The 22,500-nt window shown below is 38.5% G+C and overlaps 2 protein-coding genes across 2 annotated transcripts in view; both read right to left on the bottom strand.

Moving 5' to 3' along the window:
• Window positions 1-1,987: 1,987 nt before the first annotated feature.
• On the bottom strand, window positions 1,988-10,689 carry LOC135223809 (uncharacterized). Its single transcript, XM_064262634.1, has 2 exons — window positions 10,121-10,689; window positions 1,988-3,663 (listed from the first exon to the last, which is right to left on the bottom strand). Exon 2 carries the CDS (start codon window positions 3,618-3,620, stop codon window positions 2,730-2,732), a length of 891 nt encoding a protein of 296 aa, XP_064118704.1. The 5' UTR covers window positions 3,621-3,663; window positions 10,121-10,689; the 3' UTR covers window positions 1,988-2,729.
• A 908-nt stretch (window positions 10,690-11,597) lies between these two features.
• Window positions 11,598-22,500, bottom strand: part of LOC135223810 (uncharacterized) — a 26,301-nt gene continuing 15,398 nt past the window's right edge. Inside the window, exons 2-4 of the mRNA XM_064262635.1 lie at window positions 15,380-15,554; window positions 14,252-14,357; window positions 11,598-13,625 (exon numbers count right to left, since the gene is read on the bottom strand). Coding sequence (XP_064118705.1) covers window positions 13,088-13,625; window positions 14,252-14,357; window positions 15,380-15,554 — 819 coding nt within the window. The 3' untranslated portion in view covers window positions 11,598-13,087. The remainder of the gene's footprint in view (window positions 13,626-14,251; window positions 14,358-15,379; window positions 15,555-22,500) is intronic.

Here is a 22,500-nt window from a genome sequence, read left to right on the forward strand (position 1 = left end):
ACAAAGACAGGGGACTCCAATCCCCAACTCTGACTGTCAAAAGTGACGCGTGGATTCAAGACGAAAATTCGGCCAAAGTTGGACTTCGTGGCCGACAGCAATCTACCCAATTTTTGGGAGATATACGAAAAAATGTAGACAACTTGAAGAGATCTTTTCGTAGCGTGAACGTCAAAGGTTCGCCCAGTCTTGGCGGAGATTTGCTGTGTGCCAACGCTTTTTTGCTTATGTTGTGGAGTGGAATGAAATATATAAAACTTAGGCCAGAGGCCAAGTAAGCGTTTGGACCTATGATGGTCATCCAGATCTGGTAGGGAAATCGAGAGTAAGAAGTCTGAAAGGTGTAACAGGAGGAAAACCACAAAGCATTTGCACTTAGGAGAGTGTAAAGTTAAGTATATCTTAGTTCAACCAGACCACTGAGCTGATTAACAGCTCTCCTAGGGCTGTGGCCCGAAGGATTAGACATTCTTATATGGCTAGGAACCAGTTGGTTACCTAGCAACGGGACCTACAGCTTATTGTGGGATCCGAAGCACATCATATCGAGAAATGAATTTCTAATCACCAGAAACAAATTCCTCTGGTTCCACGTTGGCAGGGCGGGGAATCGAACTCGGGACTACTGAATCGGTAGGCGAGCGCGTAACCCACTCGCCCAACGAGGAACTAGGAGAGTGCTGAGGGAAGTAAGATGGCAGAAAAGGACTATGAACGGAGGTACGGAAAAAGGAATGAAAGGAGTTGCAGCTAGGGCCCCAAGGATGGGACGCTGCGAAGAACCGAAAATAATGCCTACAGTGCATCGTATGAGGTGCACTGATGGCTCCCCACCCCTACGGGATTTCTTATTTAGTGATCATGTTTGATCTGTGTAAAGTGTCTGTTGAACCGATGGTATATTTAGGTATTAAAAAAGCCAAAAAAAAAGCAATAAAAAAATAAACACAAACGACTGGCGAGATAAAAACACATCAAGAATGTCCTTTGATAGCTTCTCACAGCAGCGCCAGACCACAAACACCTACAAACAAACAAACACACACGCACACACACATACACTCACTCTTGGTAGGGAAAAAGTTCACAAGAAGCATCTGGCAACTAATTCTTTATTGCGACTAATCTACAAATATTAAGTAGATGCCAACAGTGTCTTTTGACAAATGGCATCTCCTGAATAAAATGGTACAAAGAACAATTACATATTCTGAGTGAGATTCGAATTAAATGAAACTGTATACATAAGACACATTTCTTTATGTATTCTGCGGTAATCGAGACGTAATGAACACTTAAAAAGAATTCATAGAGACAGCTGTATACAGTACGCAATATACATACATTTCTTTACAATGTTCTAGAAAAACACCAACAAAATATCTAATTTCTAAAATTCGTTTAAGTATTCAAGATATATTTTCTCGCTACGAATGACAGTATATAAATAACTTTTATATGTATGTGTATGTAGTATGTATGTATATATATATATATATATATATATATATATATATATATATATGTATATATATGTATATATATAATCATATATATATATATATATATATATATATATATATATATATATATGTATATTATAAGGTTACTACATTTTCAAGGACTGTCTGTCCTCATCGTCTGGTAGACATAAAAAGTCCTTGAAAGTTTGAAATTCTTTTTGAATACAAATCTCCGTTGGATATCATCCTGTTTAAATGAGATCCTGTTATTAATATTTACACACCCACACACACACACACACACACACACACACACACACATATATATATATATATATATATATATATATATATATATATATATATATATATAGGAAAACTCACTACGAGCTCTAAGTTACTTACGGTACAAAAAACCCAAAGATATCTGAGTCGTATATTCTAGAATGCTCTTCCTATGGTATTCTAAACCAGTTCTAAAACTTTAGTCTTTCTGTATTGAATCTGAGCAGTAAAATAATTCCACCTACTGAAATGGCCCACAGAATCCTTCTATCTATAAAATTCTGCTCTAATAATAAACTTACTATTAATGGTATATGAATTCTTGTCACATACACTGCGACATTTTTTATACTTGCGAACCTAAGACTGTAAATGTGGTTTAAAATTCAATTCACCTCAGAATGAACATCAAAGGAAAATTTGTAAAGACAAACAATCTGCCACTAGGTGGACTCAAACCACTGAATGGTCGAGGAACATTGACTTTATTACTTGGTTGGGTGAATTTGATATCAGACGACATTTGCAGTCTAAGGTATGCGACTGACGGTGCATGTTGCATTGGCCTAGGTGCCCTGTAGATATCATTAATACTCTGACAACATCCCTCTTGGACAGAGACAGAATAAGAGGGGGGGTGGGGGAATCCACACAGATTTGAACTAGTCATAAGCTTAGCTATACAAGCTTAGATATCAATTACTAAGGCTAGACATTTCCCATGCATTGGTCTCATTAAATAAATGCCGATATCATACACTGAAGGGTGGAAGTATGAACATTGACGTTCAAGAGTTGTTATTATCAATCTGCTTAAAGCACTAAAAGTTCTTGAGACAGACAAGCTGTCACGAGCTAAAGTCAGAAGTTCATTGGAACGTAGCCATAGCCAACTGGTGTGTAACTGACCCGCGAGTATTGGGTATAGTACAGAAAGCATTCCTCTTCCTCTATGTACCACTGGTTGTCCGTAACTGAACATCAGAAAGAGACTCCCATGTTTCTGTTAGTGTAGTCTGTGACCAGGCCAGGCATGACCTTCTTACTGGCTGAGAGATTCTGCAGTCCCAGGAATTTCTGAGAGTTCTTATTATCCACCGGTGACTGGACGTGCCCGACAGGGTAGAAAGAGCGGTCAGTCGGGATCTGCGGCCGCGAACACTGGAATTCTTCGTGCGGGCACTTCTTCGCCATTGCCCCCGGAGACGGTGTAGTTGTTGGTGTGCGTGCTGAGAAAGAGTTGATGGGGGGTTGTGAACCCACGTGATGGCGGTTTGACAATGGGTACGACGTTGAAGACGCCTTCTCCGGGCCCTTGGAGGAAGCACTCAGGGGCTGGTGGTGGTGGTTGAGGGCCAAGTTTAAGGAGCTTCGCCTCCAATTTTTCAGTCGCTCTGCGTTCGTCATCTGTCTGCTGTCTATGTAACTTGGTAGCGGATAGTTTATGCCCTTGGGTATGGTGAGTTGCCGGGACCCTGTAGTACGTGTGAGAGCACCGTGAATGGAACAGTTCTCGTTGAAGACTTTAGCCTGAGAATGAGGAGGTGGTCCCCTCTGAGGGACTTTGTCCTTGTCGTACAACAAGGCTTTGTTGGCGTTGCCAGCCTTGCTCCATCGCTCTTCTTTCTGGAGGTTTTGGAAAAGCGACTTCTTGCCCTTCTTCTGGGGCGCCTGGTGCTGGATGGGTACGCGCACATCATCTTTATCGGCCAGGATGCTCTTTATTCCATGACACTGCTTTGAGGGAAACTGGCTGAACGAGAGGCCGGAGGAGGAGTGAGTTCCATGTCTTCCGAGGTTGCCGGCATTCTTCTGGTTTTCAGCCAACAGTTTAGCTACTGGACAGCGCTGAGCGTGCATCTCGATTCTCATGTTACTGCTCAGTCCTCAGTTGTCATGGAGGGTTTGTGTAAACCTGGAAGGCGAGAAAACGGTTTCAGAAACGTTACTAGAAAAACGGGGTTCATGCACATGAGACTATGCATTCATACCGGGAGGCTGTCAAGTTTGTATTGGGTTGGAATATAAAATTCAGGGAAAAGGCCAAGCGCTGCAAATAACATTTAATCAATCATTGGGAGAGGGTGAAGGAAAGTAAGGAATGCAAAGGGTTGCAGCTAGGGGTCGAAGGGACGCCGCAAAGAACCTTAAATAACGTCTGCAATGCAACGTGCAAGATGCACTGAAAACCATTACCAACCTATGGGGATTAAGTTTATAGATTTGAATTTGTAAACTTATCTGCAAGAAACGGCTCAGCCTCATCATCCTTCATGGACTAAGTCAAAAATCCCAACCATCTTTTGGGTGAAGAATGCCTAGTATTCCTCTGATAAGCTAATGACTTGAAAGTATTTTTTTATACCAAGTCTTGCCGGATCAGATGTCAAATTTGGTCTGCTACATATTAATTTATGATGATAAATTGTTGACTGACCAGTAGAAGATCAAATTTAAAGTACAGTCCACTTGTGATTCTTTTCATCATTCCCATCATCCAGACCTACTTCTCACCCACTTTGCTTTTCATTCAAAGGGTGATGACCCTAGATGACCTGAACACGTGTAGCGAAGAAGAGCCAGGTATATTTTTTAAAAATATCATAAAAACAATCAGGGGTACATTTCCAGGAATGTTTTTTTATGAATTAAAACATATCAAAGTTACAGCATCTCAACATCACCTATTAGGTTCAGGTGAAGATGTAATTCTCCTCGTATATCTCAATCGATTTATTTGCTTACTATTCTATTTTTATCTTTTAATAAGTCAGCTCTTCTTTCTGTATTTCCCATTACCTTCAATTATTTCTTTCTAATGAACACCGTAATATTCTTTGGAAGCTTGAATTTCAAGTCAGTGGCCCCTATGGTGGGCTTGTTCCATATGAATAGGGTTCATCACCTGGATAATAATAATAATAATAATAATAATAATAATAATAATAATAATAATAATAATAATAATAATAATAATAATAATAATAATATTAAACGTAATGGCTACTTCAGCAGCATTACACTTGTAGAGATTCTTCTCTATTTTGTGAATAGCGGCTTTTTCGGTGCTACTTAAACAGGCTAGTAGAGCGCCTATAGAGGTCATGATCAAATACAGTGTCAAAATAGGTGTATATATTTGAATTTTATGGATAAACTATACCATAGTCATCAAAATCATTAACGATTTTCTCTCTCTCTCTCTCTCTCTCTCTCTCTCTCTCTCTCTCTCTCTCCTTCCTCTCTCTCTCTGCTTCTCCCTCCTCTCTTTCTTAAAGCGAGCTTTCGTCTGGAGCTGCCAGACATCCTCGGGCTGGGAAGCTGAGGGTGGACTGATCTTGGTGTTGTTGTTGTTGTTGGAGATTAAGCCATCTTGTGCTGGCACGGGCTCTTGCTCCTTATATTTGGGGTTGACAGCAGGGGGTCTGCCCCATGCTTGTCTCCTATTGGCTGGCGGTGGCGATTCTTTGTTTTCATTGGTGGCTTGAGCCAGGCCTCAAGCCACTTTCTTCGAGCCGATGATTGCAATGCTGCAGATCCTGCAGCCGTCTAGACCTCCTGAGCGGCGCGGTAACGCTGATGGGCGTTGCGCTACGCTGTGGGACGTCACGGCTAATTTGATTTCCATTGGCTTCAGGAGTACCTCGTTCGGGGGCGTTGTCTTCCGTGGAGTTGTCGCGATCGGTGGTGTCATTGTTGGTGGCAGGTCTTCTCATACTCGTAGGGAGGAGAAATTCTTCCTGCGTCGTATTCAGTGCAGGTTCTCCTGCAGCCGATGGAAATCAAATTAGCCGTGACGTCCCACAGCGTAGCGCAACGCCCATCTACGTTACCGCGCCGCTCAGGAGGTCTAGACGGCTGCAGGATCTGCAACATTGCAACCATCGGCTCGGAGCAAGTGGCTTGAGGCCTGGCTAAAGCCACCAATGAAAACCCCCCTATTATAAGGAGGAAGGACACTACACCAAGATCAGTCCACCCTCAGCTTCCCAGCCCGAGGATGTCTGGTAGCTCCAGACAAAAGCTCGCTTTAAGAAAGAGAGAGAGAGAGAGAGAGAGAGAATCGTTAATGACTTTGATGACTATGGTATCATAGTTTATCTGTAAAATTCAAATATATACACCTATTTTGACACTATATTTGATCATGACCTCTATAGGCGCTCTACTAGCCTTTTTAGTAGCACGGAAAAAGCCGCTATTCGCAAAATACAGAAGAATCTCTACAAGTGTAACGCTGCTGAAGTAGCCATTACTTTTAATAAAGTATGCTTGAGAGAGGGTCTGCTTCCTAAGTACAATATAATAATAATAATAATAATAATAATAATAATAATAATAATAAAATAATAATAATAATAATAAAGAAAATGCCAAACTGGAAAGCCCCAGGTCCCGATGAAGTCCATGGATACTGGCTCAAAAACTTCAAGGCCCTACACCCACGAATAGCAGAACTCCAGCATTGTATCACAAATCACCATGCACCCAAATGAATGACCACAGGAAGAACATCCTTAGTACAAAAAGACAAGAGTAAGGGAAATATAGCCAGTAACTACAGGCCTATCACCTGCCTACCAATAATGTGGAAGTTACTAACAGGTATCATCAGTGAAAGGCTATACAAATTACCTAGAGGAGACAAAACACCTCCCCCATCCCCCACCAACAGAAAGGCTGGCAGAAGGAAGTGTAGGGGCACAAAAGACCAGCTCCTGATAGACAAAATGGTAATGAAGAACAGTAGGAGAAGGAAAACCAACCTATGCATGGCATGGAAAGACTATAAGAAAGCCTTCGACATGATACCACACACATGGCTAATAGAATGCCTGAAAATATATGGGGCAGAGGAAAACACCATCAGTTTCCTCAAAAATACAATGCACAACTGGAATACAATACTTACAAGCTCTGGAATAAGACTAGCAGAGGTTAATATCAAGAGAGGGACCTTCCAGGGCGACTCACTGTCCCCACTACTCTTCGTAGTAGTCATGATTCCCATGACAAAAGTACTACAGAAGATGGATGCTGGGTACCAACTCAAGAAAAGAGGCAACAGAATCAACCATCCGATGTTCATGGATGACATCAAGCTGTATGGTAAGAGCATCAAGGAAATAGATACCCTAATCCAGACTGTAAGGATTGTATCTGGGGACATCAGGATGGAGTTTGGAATAGAAAAATGCGCCTTAGTCAACATACAAAAAGGCAAAGTAACGAGAACTGAAGGGATAAAGCCACCAGATGGGAGCAACATCAAACACATAGATGAGACTGGATACAAATACCTGGGAATAATGAAAGGAGGTGATATAAAACACCAAGAGATGAAGGACACGATCAGGAAAGAATATGTGCAGAGACTCAAGGCGATACTCAAGTCAAAACTCAACGCCGGAAATATGATAAAAGCCATAAACACATGGGCAGTGCCAGTAATCAGATACAGCGCAGGAATAGTGGAATGGACGAAGGCAGAACTCCGCTCCATAGATCAGAAAACCAGGAAACATATGACAATACACAGAGCACTACACCCAAGAGCAAATACGGACAGACTATACATAACACGAAAGGATGAAGGGAGAGGACTACTAAGTATAGAGGACTGCGTCAACATCGAGAACAGAGCACTAGGGCAATATCTGAAAACCAGTGAAGACGAGTGGCTAAAGAGTGCATGGGAAGAAGGACTAATAAAAGTAGACGAAGACCCAGAAATATACAGAGACAGGACAATGACAAACAGAACAGAGGACTGGCACAACAAACCAATGCACGGACAATACACGAGACAGACTAAAGAACTAGCCAGCGATGACACATGGCAATGGCTGCAGAGGGGAGAGCTAAAGAAGGAAACTGAAGGAATGATAACAGCGGCACAAGATCAGGCCCTAAGAACCAGATATGTTCAAAGAACGATAGACGGAAATAACATCTCTCCCATATGTAGGAAGTGCAATACGAAAAATGAAACCATAAACCACATAGCAAGTGAATGCCCGGCACTTGCACAGAACCAGTACAAGAAGAGGCATGATTCAGTGACAAAAGCCCTCCACTGGAGCCTGTGCAAGAAACATCAGCTACCTTGCAGTAATAAGTGGTACGAGCACCAACCTGAAGGAGTGATAGAAAACGATCAGGCAAAGATCCTCTGGGACTATGGTATCAGAACAGATAGGGTGATACGTGCAAATAGACCAGACGTGACGTTGATTGACAAAGTTAAGAAGAAAGTATCACTCATTGATGTCGCAATACCATGGGACACCAGAGTTGAAGAGAAAGAGAGGGAAAAAATGGATAAGTATCAAGATCTGTAAATGGAAATAAGAAGGATATGGGATATGCCAGTGGAAATTATACCTATAATCATAGGAACACTAGGCACGATCCCAATATCCCTGAAAAGGAATCTAGAAAAACTAGATGCTGAAGTAGCTGAAGGACTCATGCAGAAGAGTGTGATCCTAGAAACGGCACACATAGTAAGAAAAGTGATGGACTCCTAAGGAGGCACGATGCAACCCGGAACCACACACTATAAATACCACCCAGTCGAATTGGAGGACTGTGATCGAGCAAAAAAAAAAAAAAAAAAAAAATAAAATAATAATAATAATTATCATGGAGAAACCAGTCCACAGTTATGTATATGTACACATATGTAAAGACAAATCTGTACAGATAGCTTCCAGGAATCTACTCGATTCCAGTTTTCGAGCAGATTCCCGAAAGCTCTCTGTACAAATTTACCTTTGAATATGTGTACATGCACATAACTGTGTACTTGGTTCTCCATGTTAATACTCGTGCTACTATGAATACTTGTTATAATGATACATAATAATAATAATAATAATATATAATAATAATAATAATAATGATAATAATAATAAATAAATAATAATAATTAATAATAATAAAATCTTCATTTTACTTTTAGGATCACTTTTTTTAGGTGAATCTCTGCCGCTGGAAATTCATTTTCCAGGCAACAGATTTTCCAGGTAAGTCGAAACGATTAGCTAAGGAGCTTATCCATTTCCAAGAGCTGCTCAAAGAGCTAGCTGACTGCATCCAGTAAAGAAGAACATCCTTTCTATTTACTTTTTTTCCCTGGAGCTTTATAAAGGTTGCTTAGATGTTAATCTCTCTAAGGTGAAGGGTCTTACGTAAACACTTTGGGCTTTTGTGATGCTCTTGAATAACAATAATAATAATAATAATAATAATAATAATAATAATAATAATAATAATAATAATAATAATAATAATAATAATAATAATAATAATAATAATGGAAAAAAGAATCTCACAAGATTATTGCATACATAAACACTTTAGGCTTCTGTGATGCTCTTGATAATAATAATAATAATAATAATAATAATAATAATAATAATAATAATAATAATAATAATAATAATATGATAATAATAATATTGGGAAAAGAAACACAATAGATTATCGAGAATGACTTGTTTACTTGTAAGTATTTCTATAGCGTTAACAAAAAGACTACGTGAATACTTACAAGTAAACAAGTTACTTAAATCATTAATCTTGTGGGTTTCTTTTTCCATCTTCAGAAAAAAAGTGAAAGAAGTTTTTGTTTAGTTTAATAATAATAATAATAATAATAATAATAATAATAATAATAATAATAATAATAATAATAATAATATGCAAAGGTGTTAGAACACTTTACTTTTGCGTATTTTTACATAGTAATATCTTTAATAGATGATTGTGAACTTAAATTGCACTCATTTATCTTACGAGGCTGTGAATTGCTTAGCAATAATAATAATAATAATAATAATAATAATAATAATAATAATAATAATAACATAAAGGTGTACAATATGTATAAAGGATGGAGGAATTACGAGATTTGTGACAAAGGAGGGAAATGGGGGCGGAGTGATTAAGGATAATATCCTGACTAAGTGAAAATGAGGCTTGGATGGTATGAACCTAAATAACCATGCATATATTCATGTATGTATATATGTGTGCATATGTATGCGTATATATACATATATATGTGTGTATGGAGGGAGAGAGAGATGTCTTCATCAATGTAATCTTCAGAAAAGTAGGCGATCAAGCTATGGAGGAGAGAGAGAGAGAGAGAGAGAGAGAGAGAGAGAGAGAGAATGAAACCTAGCAAAACGTATCATTTATAACACTTAATGATGCAATATTTCTCAGTGTCTGCCCAACACTTGATACGAAGACCATAAGATATAAATATATAATTATTCCTCACGAGAATTCTCAGAATCACAGATACCACAAACACAAAGAGAAACCACTGATGAAATGCTAATTAAATCTCAAATAAATACCCTTCGGGGCAGAAATAAATCCCGAGGAAGCACCACAGGCTAAAAATATAAAAAGAAATTAATCCGGTCCAGGGCGGGAGGGGTCGAGTCGACTCCGTCGTCGAATCTCGCGAGAGAATTCACGGAGAGAAATGCGTAGTTCCCAAAGTCCTCTGGTCTTTTTATTGTTCGCCATTTGGAGGGTGCACTTGTAAACTCCGCCCTTCAAGGCGCATGCGCGAATCCAACAAACAATAGCGAAGTCAGCCAGTGTCTTTCCTGTCTTCCTTTGTGATGCAAACACTTCTATATGTCTTGTACGCGCTGCCTCTTGAGATGCTGAAGTCTGTCTGACCCCAACTCGTAAACTCCGCCAATGAAGACGCATAAGCGAAGCCATGAACTATGTCTGCTTGTGTCTGTTTTGCCTTCTTTCGTGATGTAAACACTCCTGTGTCTTATACGCTGCCTCGTAAGATTATGAGCGAACCCACGAACTAATGGCTATGTCTGCCAGTGTCTTTCCTGTCTTTCTTTGTGATGCAAAGACTTCTATGTCTTGTACGCTGCCTCGTATGATGCTGAAGTCTATCTGACCCTTACATGACCTCGCTTCAGATTCTGAGAGGGTCGCAGAATGCGAAAACACGGTTCGCAATTACGCCTATGGAAGTTGCCTCAGATTCTGAGAGGGTCGCAGAATGCGAAAACACGGTTCGCAATTACGCCTACGAAAGTTGGAAGTTGCATATAAAATTTAGGCCTAAGGCCAAAAGCAAGCGCTGGGACCTACGATGGGAAAATTGAGTGAAGGTTTGACAGGTGTAACAGGAGGAAAATATTTTGCTGTTACACTGAAGCAATTGTTAGCCGATGGTTAATTAAAGTAAGATGGAAGAAAGAATATGGATGAGGGTACAGTAAAAGGGACTGAAAGGGGTTGCAGTTAAGGTTTAAGTAATGCCCACAGTGCACCACGTGAGGTGCAATGACGGCACTACCCCTCTTCGGGGGCTTATTCCCTTCATTTCCTTAATTTAAAATGACAATAAAATATAAAGTTTGAATAAAAAAAACAAAAGTATACCAAGAATTTCTTGCAGGAAAATGAAATATAAATTTTGAGTAAAAAAGCAAAAGGATTTGGAAAAAAAAATAAGAATTTCTTGCAGGAAAATAAAATATAAATTTTGAATAAAAAAAAAAAGGATTTGGAAACAAACAAGAATTTCTTGCAAGAAAATAAAATATAAATTTTGTTAAAAAAACAAAAGGATTTGGAAACAAACAAAAATTTCTTGCAAGAAAATAAAATATAAATTTTGTCTAAAAAAACAAAAGGATTTGGAAACAAACTAAGAATTTCTTGCAGGAAAATAAAATATAAATTTTGAATAAAAAAACAAATGGATTTGGAAACAAACTAAGAATTTCTTGCAGGAAAATAGAATATAAATTTTGAGTAAAAAAACAAAAGGATTTGGAAACAAACTAAGAATTTCTTGCAGGAAAATAGCTTTATTCACATATCAACTTAACCTAAAGACAACGAGAGAAAAGCTTTGAGCAACAACATATAAGTTGTCACCAACTCAAAGCTTCCACCTGTCGCACGAAATTTTGTATAAATCTCTAGTTAAATCTTTTAATAAAATATATGATTTCTATTTTTTTGGCGATTTTTTTTTCTGTCATGCAATCTCGAAGATGACTAGCCAGGGGGCTAACTTAGTCACTAACCACTCGAAGAGGAATATGAATAAATGCTTCTTGAATAGAGAAGCTTCGTCACATCTCTACGGAAAGGAAAATGTATCGGAATTTATCTCATTTATCTCGTTACCACTTTCTTTAAGCTTATCTTTAATAACATTTTTTCTCTGATTCAGATCACTTGGAGAATGTTTTCTTCTATAATTTATCGGGTTTTTGTATGTATTCTGTTTCAGCAGTATCATACATTCTTGAAAATACTGATTTTCAATAACCCATGTGTATACATACATGAATATAACCAACGATGTCTTTAAATTTTGTAAATATATACTTTTGGGAAGGTCATGTTTATAAGCTACAATTTTCCTTCATCTTCAGACATAAGAATAACTTTTACCAATAATTCTATCTCACTGGAAAAACCTCTGATATTTTCAACTCCTACAGAGAAGGAGCCTTCGCTTGAAATGAATTTGATTTATGGCAAAATACTTTACGTCCATCATGTTTGTTTTTTCCTGAGAAAAAGTTCTTGTTCGCATTTCATTCCTCGTGTTTAATCTTCGATTGTCAGCCTGGACAATCTTCAAGAATCGTACTAACCCTAGATCTACTTTGCCACCTGTCAATCTTAGCAGTTTTTTTTTTTCAAAGAGTAGATTATTTTAAAAAGTTCAAGAGGTGAGAGTATTGCGATTGGCTAGTGTAATTTTTTGACAGTCCATTGACGTAGCTTGTTTTTTGGCCCTACGAGTGCCTAAATTAGTTTGGCCCTACGTACAGCCTAAATCAGATTTGGCCCTACGTACAGATGAAATCAGATTCGGCTCTACGTACAGCCTAACCTGATTTGGCCGCATGTACTGCCTAAATTAGTTTTGGCCCTGTGTACAGCCTAAATCAGTTTTGGCCCTACATACAGCCTAACTTATTTTTGGCCCTACGTGGCCTAAATTAGCTTTGGGCCTATGTACAGCCTAAATCAGTTCTGGCCCTATGTACAGCCTCAATTAGTTTTGGCACTGTGTACAGCCAAAAGTAGTTTTGGCCCTATGTACAGCATCAATTAGTTTTGCCCTGTGTACAGCCTAAATCAGTTTTGGCCCTACATACAGCCTAACTTATTTTTGGCCCTACGTAGCCTTACTTAGCTTTGGGCCTACTTACGTACTAAGAATGACAGAAGCGAGCTTGAATCGTGTGTGGTGTGTGAGAACGCATAAGGGGACGCATTTTGGTACAAAATATATATATAAAAAACGCATCTTCTTCCTATTTGTCGTCGGGGGCGCTGAAGGAGAGTTCCGCTTGAGCCTTATAAAGGTCAAAGAAGGTCCTCTTGGCCTTCTTGACCTCGGGAGTATCGGTGACGGGTCTCAGGGCTGCTAAAGAGTTCGTGTTGAGTGGCTGGAATCCACCACTGGAACTGCCGTCCCCATCTTCCTCCGAGGAGGAGGAGGAACTGGAATCCTCCCCGTCCAGGCTTTCTTCCGAGGAGTCTGCTCCTTCCTCTGAGGAATCCAGTCCGTTTTCCTCGCTGGAATCTACGCCGTCTTCTTCCGAGGAGGACGAGGAATCCTCATCGGCTTCATCTGAGTATTCACTCTCCTCATCGGAATCCTCTTCATCATCATCCTCGTGTTCATCTCCTTCTTCTGAGCCTTCTGATTCCTCCTCGTCGTCATCGTCCTCTTCGTATTCGCTGTTCTCTCCTTCGTAGTCGTAGTAGTAATAATCATCATCATTGACGTTGGTTCTGGCTTCACTCATCTTTCCGTCGAGGTCGTTGTCTGGAGCCTCGGCCGCCAGGCTGCGGAGTGACGACGTAGATAGATAAATAGATAGCAAACAAGCTATAATATACTAAAAGCACGTCTGAGCTGTAATATATCATAAGCACGTCTGAGCTATGAAATATTAAAAGCACGTCAGAGCTATAATATATGAAAAGCAAGTCAGAGTTGTAACATATCAAAAGCGTGTCAGAGCTGTAATATATATTAAAAGCACGTCAGAGTTGTAATATATCAAAAGCATGTCAGAACTATGATATATTAAAAGCACGTCTGAGCTATAGTAAGTTAAAAGCACTTCAGAACTATAATATATTAAAAGCGCATCACAGCTGTAATATATTAAAAGCACGTCATAGCTGTAATATATTAAAAGCACGTCACAGTTAAATATATTAAAAGCATGTCAGAGCTTCAATATATTAAAAGCACGTCAGAGCTATGATTATAATATATTAAAAGCACGTCACAGCTGTAATATATTAAAAGCATGTTTGAGCCATATTATAACAATTATAATAATAAAGCACGTCAGACGGTCATAAACAACCGTAACATTCCAATGTCCTGAGGACAGATGTCCCATTTTGGAAAACAATGCACAATTCCTGACGACAGATGTCACCACCGCCGCGAAGGTTACCTGGCCTGTTTCTTGTAGAGACTGAAGAACTGCTCTCGGGCCTTCTTCACTTCAGGAGTGTGCTCGACTGGTAGATATCTCCTGTAGTCGGTCACGCTGTAGTCAGCTGTAGTCGTGCAGTCGAGTTTAAGAGAAGCAATTAGTAACCTCGTAAACGTTGCTTAATCCTTAACATAACGACTGGTCACATTCGAGACTTTATTCCCCCAGGAAATCATGACAACTCAAATGGATGACATTTTTGCTGTATGTATGTCTTTAAAGATTATATTGACTGTAATAACATTCTTCCCAGATTGATTTAAGGTCAACAATGCTTTTACAAACCAAGTTTCAAAATGGACGAATCTGTTTGAAACTGTTAAAGGGAGTAAAATGAGATATATAATTTGACACTGTCAGGAATATTTCTATAACCACAAAATTGCAGATACGCTTAGAAGCTCGTGTTTTTCTTTGGCTTGATATGTCTGTATGAGTTCGTGTGTATGTACAAGATTAATGGAGAGAGAGAGAGAAAGAGAGAGAGCCCAACACCTCATATTACTTGCGAGACTTGTGTGCCTGTTTGTGTACAATATTAATAGGGTGGGGGAAGACAGACAGATAGATAGGTAGAGAGAGAGAGCATGTAACATATCTCGTTACTCTCAGGACCAGGTGAGGCCAATCAAGCCAGCTAACTAAACCTAATTCAACCCACTTTGACCTACTTTGACATATTGTGACCTAGTTTAACCAATTTTGACGCACTTTGACTGCATCTGACATATTTTTACCCACTTTAAACTGATTCAACCCACTTTGACCTATTCTGAGCCAGTTTCACCTACATTGACCCATAACCCACTTTGACCTAGTTTGACTACTTCGACCCAGTTTCCCCTGCTTCGACCCACTTTGACCCAGTTTCCCTACCGTGACCCAGTTTAACCCACAACCCACTTTGACCTAGTTTGGCCTACTTTGAGCCAGTTTCACCTACTTTGACCCAGTTTGACCTGCTTTAACCCACTTTGACCTAGTTTGACCTACTTTGAGCCAGTTTCACCTACTTTGACCCAGTTTAACCCCCTCTGACCTGCTCTGACCCACTTCGACCCCGAGCCCAAAAAGACGACAACATACCTCTGTTTCTTGTCCCAGAAGCGACGACTGCATTGGGCTGGGTCGCCGCTGCCCTCGCAGGGGCCTTGTTAGAGGAGCTAGACTGCAGACGGGTGGTGAAGGAATAGGAAGCACCTTCTGCCTCCCGGAGTCCATTCTCCAAGACCAGCAGCGCGGATACGGCGATCGCCAACAACTGGAGGAAGAGCAAAGGAGAGGAATGCATGTAGGATGTTACAAAAAAGTTAAGTATATCTTAGTTTAACCAGACTACTGAGCTGATTAACAGCTCTCCTAGGGCTGGCCCGAAGGATTAGATATTTTTACATGGCTAGGAACCAATTGGCTACCCAGCAATAGGAACCTACTACCTTATTGTGGGATCCGAACCACATTATATCGAGAAATTAGTTTCTAATCGCCGGAGACAAATTTCTCTGACTCCACATTTGCAGAGCGAGGAATCGAACTCAGGACTACGGAATCAGTAGGCGAGCGCGTAAACCACTTGTCCAACAAGGAACTTTTGTTACAAATACCCAACGGAGGTGATTGTCTACATATAATTATCTATTTAATTGTCTCTTTTCCTTACTATTTTGTTGTTGTTTTTCTTGTTGAGGGGGGGAGGTTAAGAAAGCCCAATGGAAAAGCCTAAAGATACAGGAATTTTAGGATAGGATATTCAAGATTTATTTATTAGAATGAAAATGCAAAAAAATAAATAAAGCGCATTTTAAACAGCGCAGAACTATTATTTCTGAAAAAATATATCGTAATTATTTAAATTTTTGTTGGTGAAACAACGCTCTATTTGACCGTAGATTTTAGCGAGCACCCCGAGTAAGCTGGAGGTCAGATTATGCCTTGTTTATCTATGATATTATATATATATATAATAAACACAGAGAAAGAGACCTTACCTTACAGACCTTACATCTTGTTCGGGTTGCCCCAGGTCCCTCAGTGTGAGGCACCTCTAATGTCTACCAGAGAGTTGCTAGTACATCTTCCGGTATATTTTGCATCTTCCAATCTTGGATGGTCTGGGATGCAGTTTAGATATTTGTCGAGCTTATTCTTAAACACATCTACGCTCACTCCTGATATATTCCTCAGATGAGCTGGCAACGCATTGAATAGACGCTGCATTATCGATGCTGGTGCGTAGTGGATTAATGTCCTGTGTGCTTTCCTTATTTTTCCTGGTATAGTTTTGGGCACTATTAATCTACCTCTGCTTGCTCTTTCTGATATTTTTAGTTCCATGATATTTTCTGCTATTCCTTCTATCTGTTTCCATGCCTGAATTATCATGTAGCGTTTTTTTCTCTTCTCCTTTTATTTTTTTTTGTTTTTTTTTTTTTTTTTTTTGTTTTTTTTTTAGACTATATAATTTTAAGAATTTGTAGTCTTTCCCAGTAGTCTAGGTCCTTAACTTCTTCTATTCTAGCTGTAAAGGACCTTTGTACACTCTCTATTTGTGCAATATCCTTTTGATAGTGTGGGTACCATATCATATTGCAATATTCAAGTGGACTACGAACATATGTTAATGTTGAAAACTGTCCAGCAAAGCATATAAAACTGTTGCTGTTAATGAGAGAAAAATAACACCATAAAAAGATAGGTAACGAGAGTGAGAGAGAGAGAGAGAGAGAGAGAGAGGTGTCACTGACAGAGGAAAGTAACAGCATCACATTGCATAATTTCGACTACAATAGTGTTACGTAAACCACTCGTATCTCCTCAGCTAAAGATTAAAAAAAATTTAAAGTATATAAAAATGAAAAAATAATAAATAAATAAATAAACCTAAAACCACCGTCCTTGAGAAGGTCAAGGTTAAATCAAGGTCACGCCTACGACAACAAGTGATTAATTTATGCGGTTACGTGACCTTTTTAGTCTCTTAGTTCTGTGACGTAATCTTTGACCTGAGAGAGAGAGAGAGAGAAGAAGGGGGGGGGGCGGTCAATGTTCAATAATTGTCCAGCAAAGCATAAACAAACTGTTACTGTTAATACGAAATGAAATGAAATGGAAGAGAGAGAGAGAGAGAGAGATTAATACTGACCAGCAAAGCATAAGTAACTGTTAATGTCCATTATAAATATAATGTCATAATAAGAAATGAAATGAGAGAGAGAGAGAGAGAGAGAGGTGTTCAATAGCTTTACAGCAAAGCAAAATATAAGCAGTTACCGAAAATAAAGAAAAAAATACCATAAAAAGAAATATGAGAGAGAGAGAGAGAGAGAGAGAGAGAGAGAGAGAGAGAGAGAAGAGACTCTTAAACATATGTAACTGTATACTTATTGTTCCGTGATTACTTGAGCTTAAATATAACACATCATCATCAAGAAATAATTACTGAAGAGAGAGAGAGAGAGAACCTCATACTGCAATACACAGATCGACTGACTTCACGCGGCCACTTCTACGTATACATCATCATCAAGATAATTATTGGAGAGAAGAGAGAGAGAGAGACCTCATACTGCAATACACAGATACGACTGACGTCACCGCCACTTCTACGTAATACGAATCAATCCATCTGGTGCAAAAAGAAAAAAAAAACGAAGTCGAACGCGCAGGAAATCGAACTTCTCCTGCGTTCGAAAGATCTCGCTGACGACTTCGTTCACTGACGACTAGTTTTTGTCCCGACGTCGAAGTCGTTGGCGTTGTAACCTTGAGTTTTTTTTTTTTTTTTTTTTTTTTTTTTTTTGCCAGTCGTCCACTTTTGCTTTTGTGATTCGCTCATGATGATGGAGGTAGGACGATTAAAAATGAGAGTGATTTTATTTGTTTGTATATATATATATATATATATATATATATATATATATAATATGTATATATATATATATATATACATTATATATATATATTATTATTAATAATCGAGTATACTCGATATTAATAATAAATCAGTCGTAGACTGAATTGCATTCAGTCTAAGACTGAATGTGTAAGATCATTCAGGGTGAGACTGGATGACCATTCAAGTCATAGACTGAATGACTATTCAGTCTACGACTTTTATCATCATTCAGGCTCAGACTGAAAAGTCATTCAGTCATAATAATAATTAGAATAATTAGCAACAATCAAAAAAAGAATAATCAGCGATAATTGTATTGATAATTAGGACTAATCATTAGAATAACAGTAATTGTAATAAGAGTAATCAGCAATAATAATAATAATAATAATAATAATAATAATAATGATAATAATAATAATAATAATAATAATAATAAGGGAATAATTAAGCGATATCGACAGTAATCATAAAAAGAATATTCAGCCATAATAATAAAATAATCAGCAATAATCATAAAAAGAATGATCAGCAATAATAATAAAATTATCAGCAATAATAATTATAATAATTAGCAATAATAATAAAATAATCAGCAAGAATGAAATAAAAACAATAATAATAATAGTAATAGTAATTTAATGATCAGCAATAATTATAATGAGAATAATCAGCCATAATAATCAAACAATCAGCAACAATAAGTAGAATAATTAGCAAGAATAAAATAATAATAATAATAATAATAATGATAGTAATAATAATAATAATAATAATAATAACTACAACATCAAAGAGATCACAGGACTCCTAGAGCGAGCAGATAGGAATCCTCCCTAGTCCCGAAGTTTCCTGCCTGTCCCAAGGGCGTGGTCAGGCGCCTAACGGAAACGGGGATGGGGGCGGGGGGGGTTGGGGTTGTGATCTGCAACGCCCCTCCCAAATTTTTTTTTTTTTCGTATCTTTTTTTCCGGGGTTTCAGCTCCCGCTTAATCCGGACCCGCCCCGGGGGAATATGATAGAGCCAGGCAAGCAGCAAGGACGGTCACCACCTCCCAGAGAGAGAGAGAGAGAGAGATTTTTTTGGGAGGTGTTCCTTGTTATAGAACTACGTAAATTAAATGTGTATATCTGTCATGCTGCTATTAGTGGCTTGAGAGAGAGAGAGAGAGAGAGAGAGAGAGAGAAGAGAGAGAGAGAGAGAGAGAGAGAAGGGAAGGGAGGTTTAGGTGTTCATTTTCATAGAAATTCATTAATAATTATTAACAAACTCTAATGTGTATATCTGGCTAGAGAGAGAGAGAGAGAGGAGGGGGGTGGGGTTGCGTTTGGAGGTGTTCCTTGTTATGGAAATACATTCATTATTCACAAACTCTAATGTGTATATCTGCTATGCTGCTATTACTGGCTTGAAGGAGAGAGAGAGAGAGAGAGGGACAGAGGATTTCCTAGCCATGAAAATGCGCAGATTATTCTTAGCTTCCAAAGTGTATTTTTGCCTCGCCAACACCCAGTGGGATTTAGAGAGAGAGAGAGAGAGAGAGAGAGAGAGAGAGATTTTTTGGGGGTAACCTAACGTGTAATGGGAGCTACTAATGTGTAATTCTATTTCGCTACCCTATTATTTATACCTCTCTAAGGTCGCTCGGGTAAAGGTTGCTGTATTTCATTGGGCAATTGAATAAAAAAAGTGAAAGTTATATAAAAAGTTATATTAAAAAATGTACAATAATTCATAATTCATGTCAAGCAATAACACTTACGTATGTCAGCACTAAGTAAGGTATAAAATTGGTAGCGGGCCATGTTTTGTTTTTTCTTTAGAGCCACGCCTTGCTATTGAAAAGAATATAAGAAGATATATATATATATATATATATATTATATATATATATATATAGTATATATATAGTATATATATATATATATATATATATATATATATATATATATATTGTGAGATATTGATGCCAAATGTTCCACTGAAGGAAAATAGAGGATTGCCTCAAGTCCAGTTATGGGACAGAACACAAGGACGTACAGTGGTATAAGAAAGGATGAATAATGTACCCAGGGACAAAAAGGTAAGGGGGATGAGAGAGAGATTTTCAGCTGTTCATGTATTTGTCTTGATGCTACCTAGTGGTTTTAGAGAGAGAGAGAGAGAGAGAGAGAGAGAGAGAGAGATATCAGCACCAACTTTAGAGACAATAAGCTTAACAGGAAATGTTTAGACAAAGATAAAAGAATACAAAAACACTCTCGATGGAGTGAGTACTTGGAGCACAGAGGAAATGCAGCGTATAACTGATTGGCTGACCAGGATGTGCAAGGTATTCCTTCACGAGGGAATTTTTCCAAACTCAGGGGCAAGATAAATCATTCTTCGTTTATTAAGAGGGAAATTGACAGGTAACTGGAAAAACCATCTATTCCGGGTGTGGAACAGCCCCCCCAACTGGAACCATATCAATGGTTCAAGCGAAGACACAACGGATTACTACCCTAATTTATCTATATTTTTACCTACTTAATCATTGATTTATCTTTTTATCTTTTCTAACAATAATATCTCTCTTTCGCATTCTTTATTCTCTTCTGTAACTTCTTTCTAACGAACAACATAATATTCTTTGGAAGTTTGAATTTTTAAGTCAGTGGCCCCTTTGGAGGGCTTGTTCCAAATAAATGGCGGTTTATCTTCTGTATAATAATAATCAATAATAATAATAATAATAATAATAATAATAATAATAATAATAATAATAATAATAATAATAATAATAATAATAATAATAATAATAATAGAAAGGTGTGCAACAGGCCTTAAAATAAATAAGCTAGACAGATGACAGAAAGGTTGGTGAAAAGAATGCAGGAATTAAAAGCTTTGAGAGAAAGGAGGGAGAATGAGATATGAAATAATCCTACCTAGGTGAAACTGAGGTAGTATTATACAGTATATATAAATATATATATAAATTATATATACATACATACGTAAATATACACATACGTGACATATCTGTCCAAGCGAGTAGACTTCAAAACAAAGGGACTCCCAGGAGGAGTTAAAAGGAATATAATTAACGACGTGGTCTCGACTTAAAAGGAATATCTATCTCGTAGTCTTTGGCTTTTGTTATCGTCCTCAGTCCCAGGTGGCTCTGGATCAATGTCGTGACGGTAATTGAGGGGCTCCAAAGACTTCGGAGCCTTCCAGAGACTTTGGAGGAGCCTTTCAGAAAGCGAGAAGCAGCAGAATCCGAAATTGACTTCAGACAGCATCCGGCTCCAAAGACGAGGCTGACCTTTGAAGCTTCACAGGACAACAGTGCGATGGAAATTTATTCCTCTGTCAAAGATCTGATCTCTCTCTCTCTCTCTCTCTCTCTCTCTCGCGGCAAAATCTGCATTGTCAAAGCAAGATCGTTAAGGCACCATTCTTCTTTTGTTATATGTCATTATTTCAACAGGATATTCTCCATTGATATTTCGGGGGTTAGGGGTGTGGGTGGGGTGGGGGGTAACTAGGGTTGGAGGAGGAAGGTGTGGGGTATGAGCATGGGGATAGGGGGGTGCCCTGGGGCCGTGTCGCTACCGTCCTTAAACTTCCTTTCATCATCCCCATCATAATCACAGAGCTTTTACAAAATTCGACAGCATCACAGGTGAGATCACTCCTGCCCCACCTCGTCTTCTGGCCTCTCCCTCTCCCTCAGAGGAGGAGGAGGAGGAAGGAGGAAGGAAGGAGGGGGGAGGAGGAGGGGGAGGGGTCTCCTAATGGTGCAGCCGACTCTAGCCAGCAGTTATGGAAGTCATAGATTAGGTCAACTGACTCATCACATCTGGATTTGACGAGACGTGTCGTATCTATGTATGTGTGTATGCATATGTATACATATATATTTATATATACATATACATACATACAACATATATATATAATATATATATATATATATACACAATATACATATGTAAATAAATTCTTCTGTTAAAACAGGATATGTCTCAAGTATAAAAGGCCCATTAAAACACTGGTTTAAAGCTATGTCCTTGGCTTTAAACAAGCGTGTTTTAATGGGCCTTTTACACATGAGATAATATACATATGTATGTATGTATGAATTATGTATGAATGTATGTATGCATGTATCCACCAAAGAGCAGCAAAGCTGATTATAATAACACGTATACCTGAAACACAATCATTAAGATCCAAGTCACCTCTTGATTTTGCAACAGAAACCAACATTGCAATTAACATGTTGCAGGAAGACTCAACAGCCAGCTAGCCAGTCAGCCACCT

The sequence above is a fragment of the Macrobrachium nipponense genome, chromosome 10 (assembly GCF_015104395.2).
Source record: "Macrobrachium nipponense isolate FS-2020 chromosome 10, ASM1510439v2, whole genome shotgun sequence".
NCBI classification, from domain to species: Eukaryota; Metazoa; Arthropoda; class Malacostraca; order Decapoda; family Palaemonidae; genus Macrobrachium; species Macrobrachium nipponense.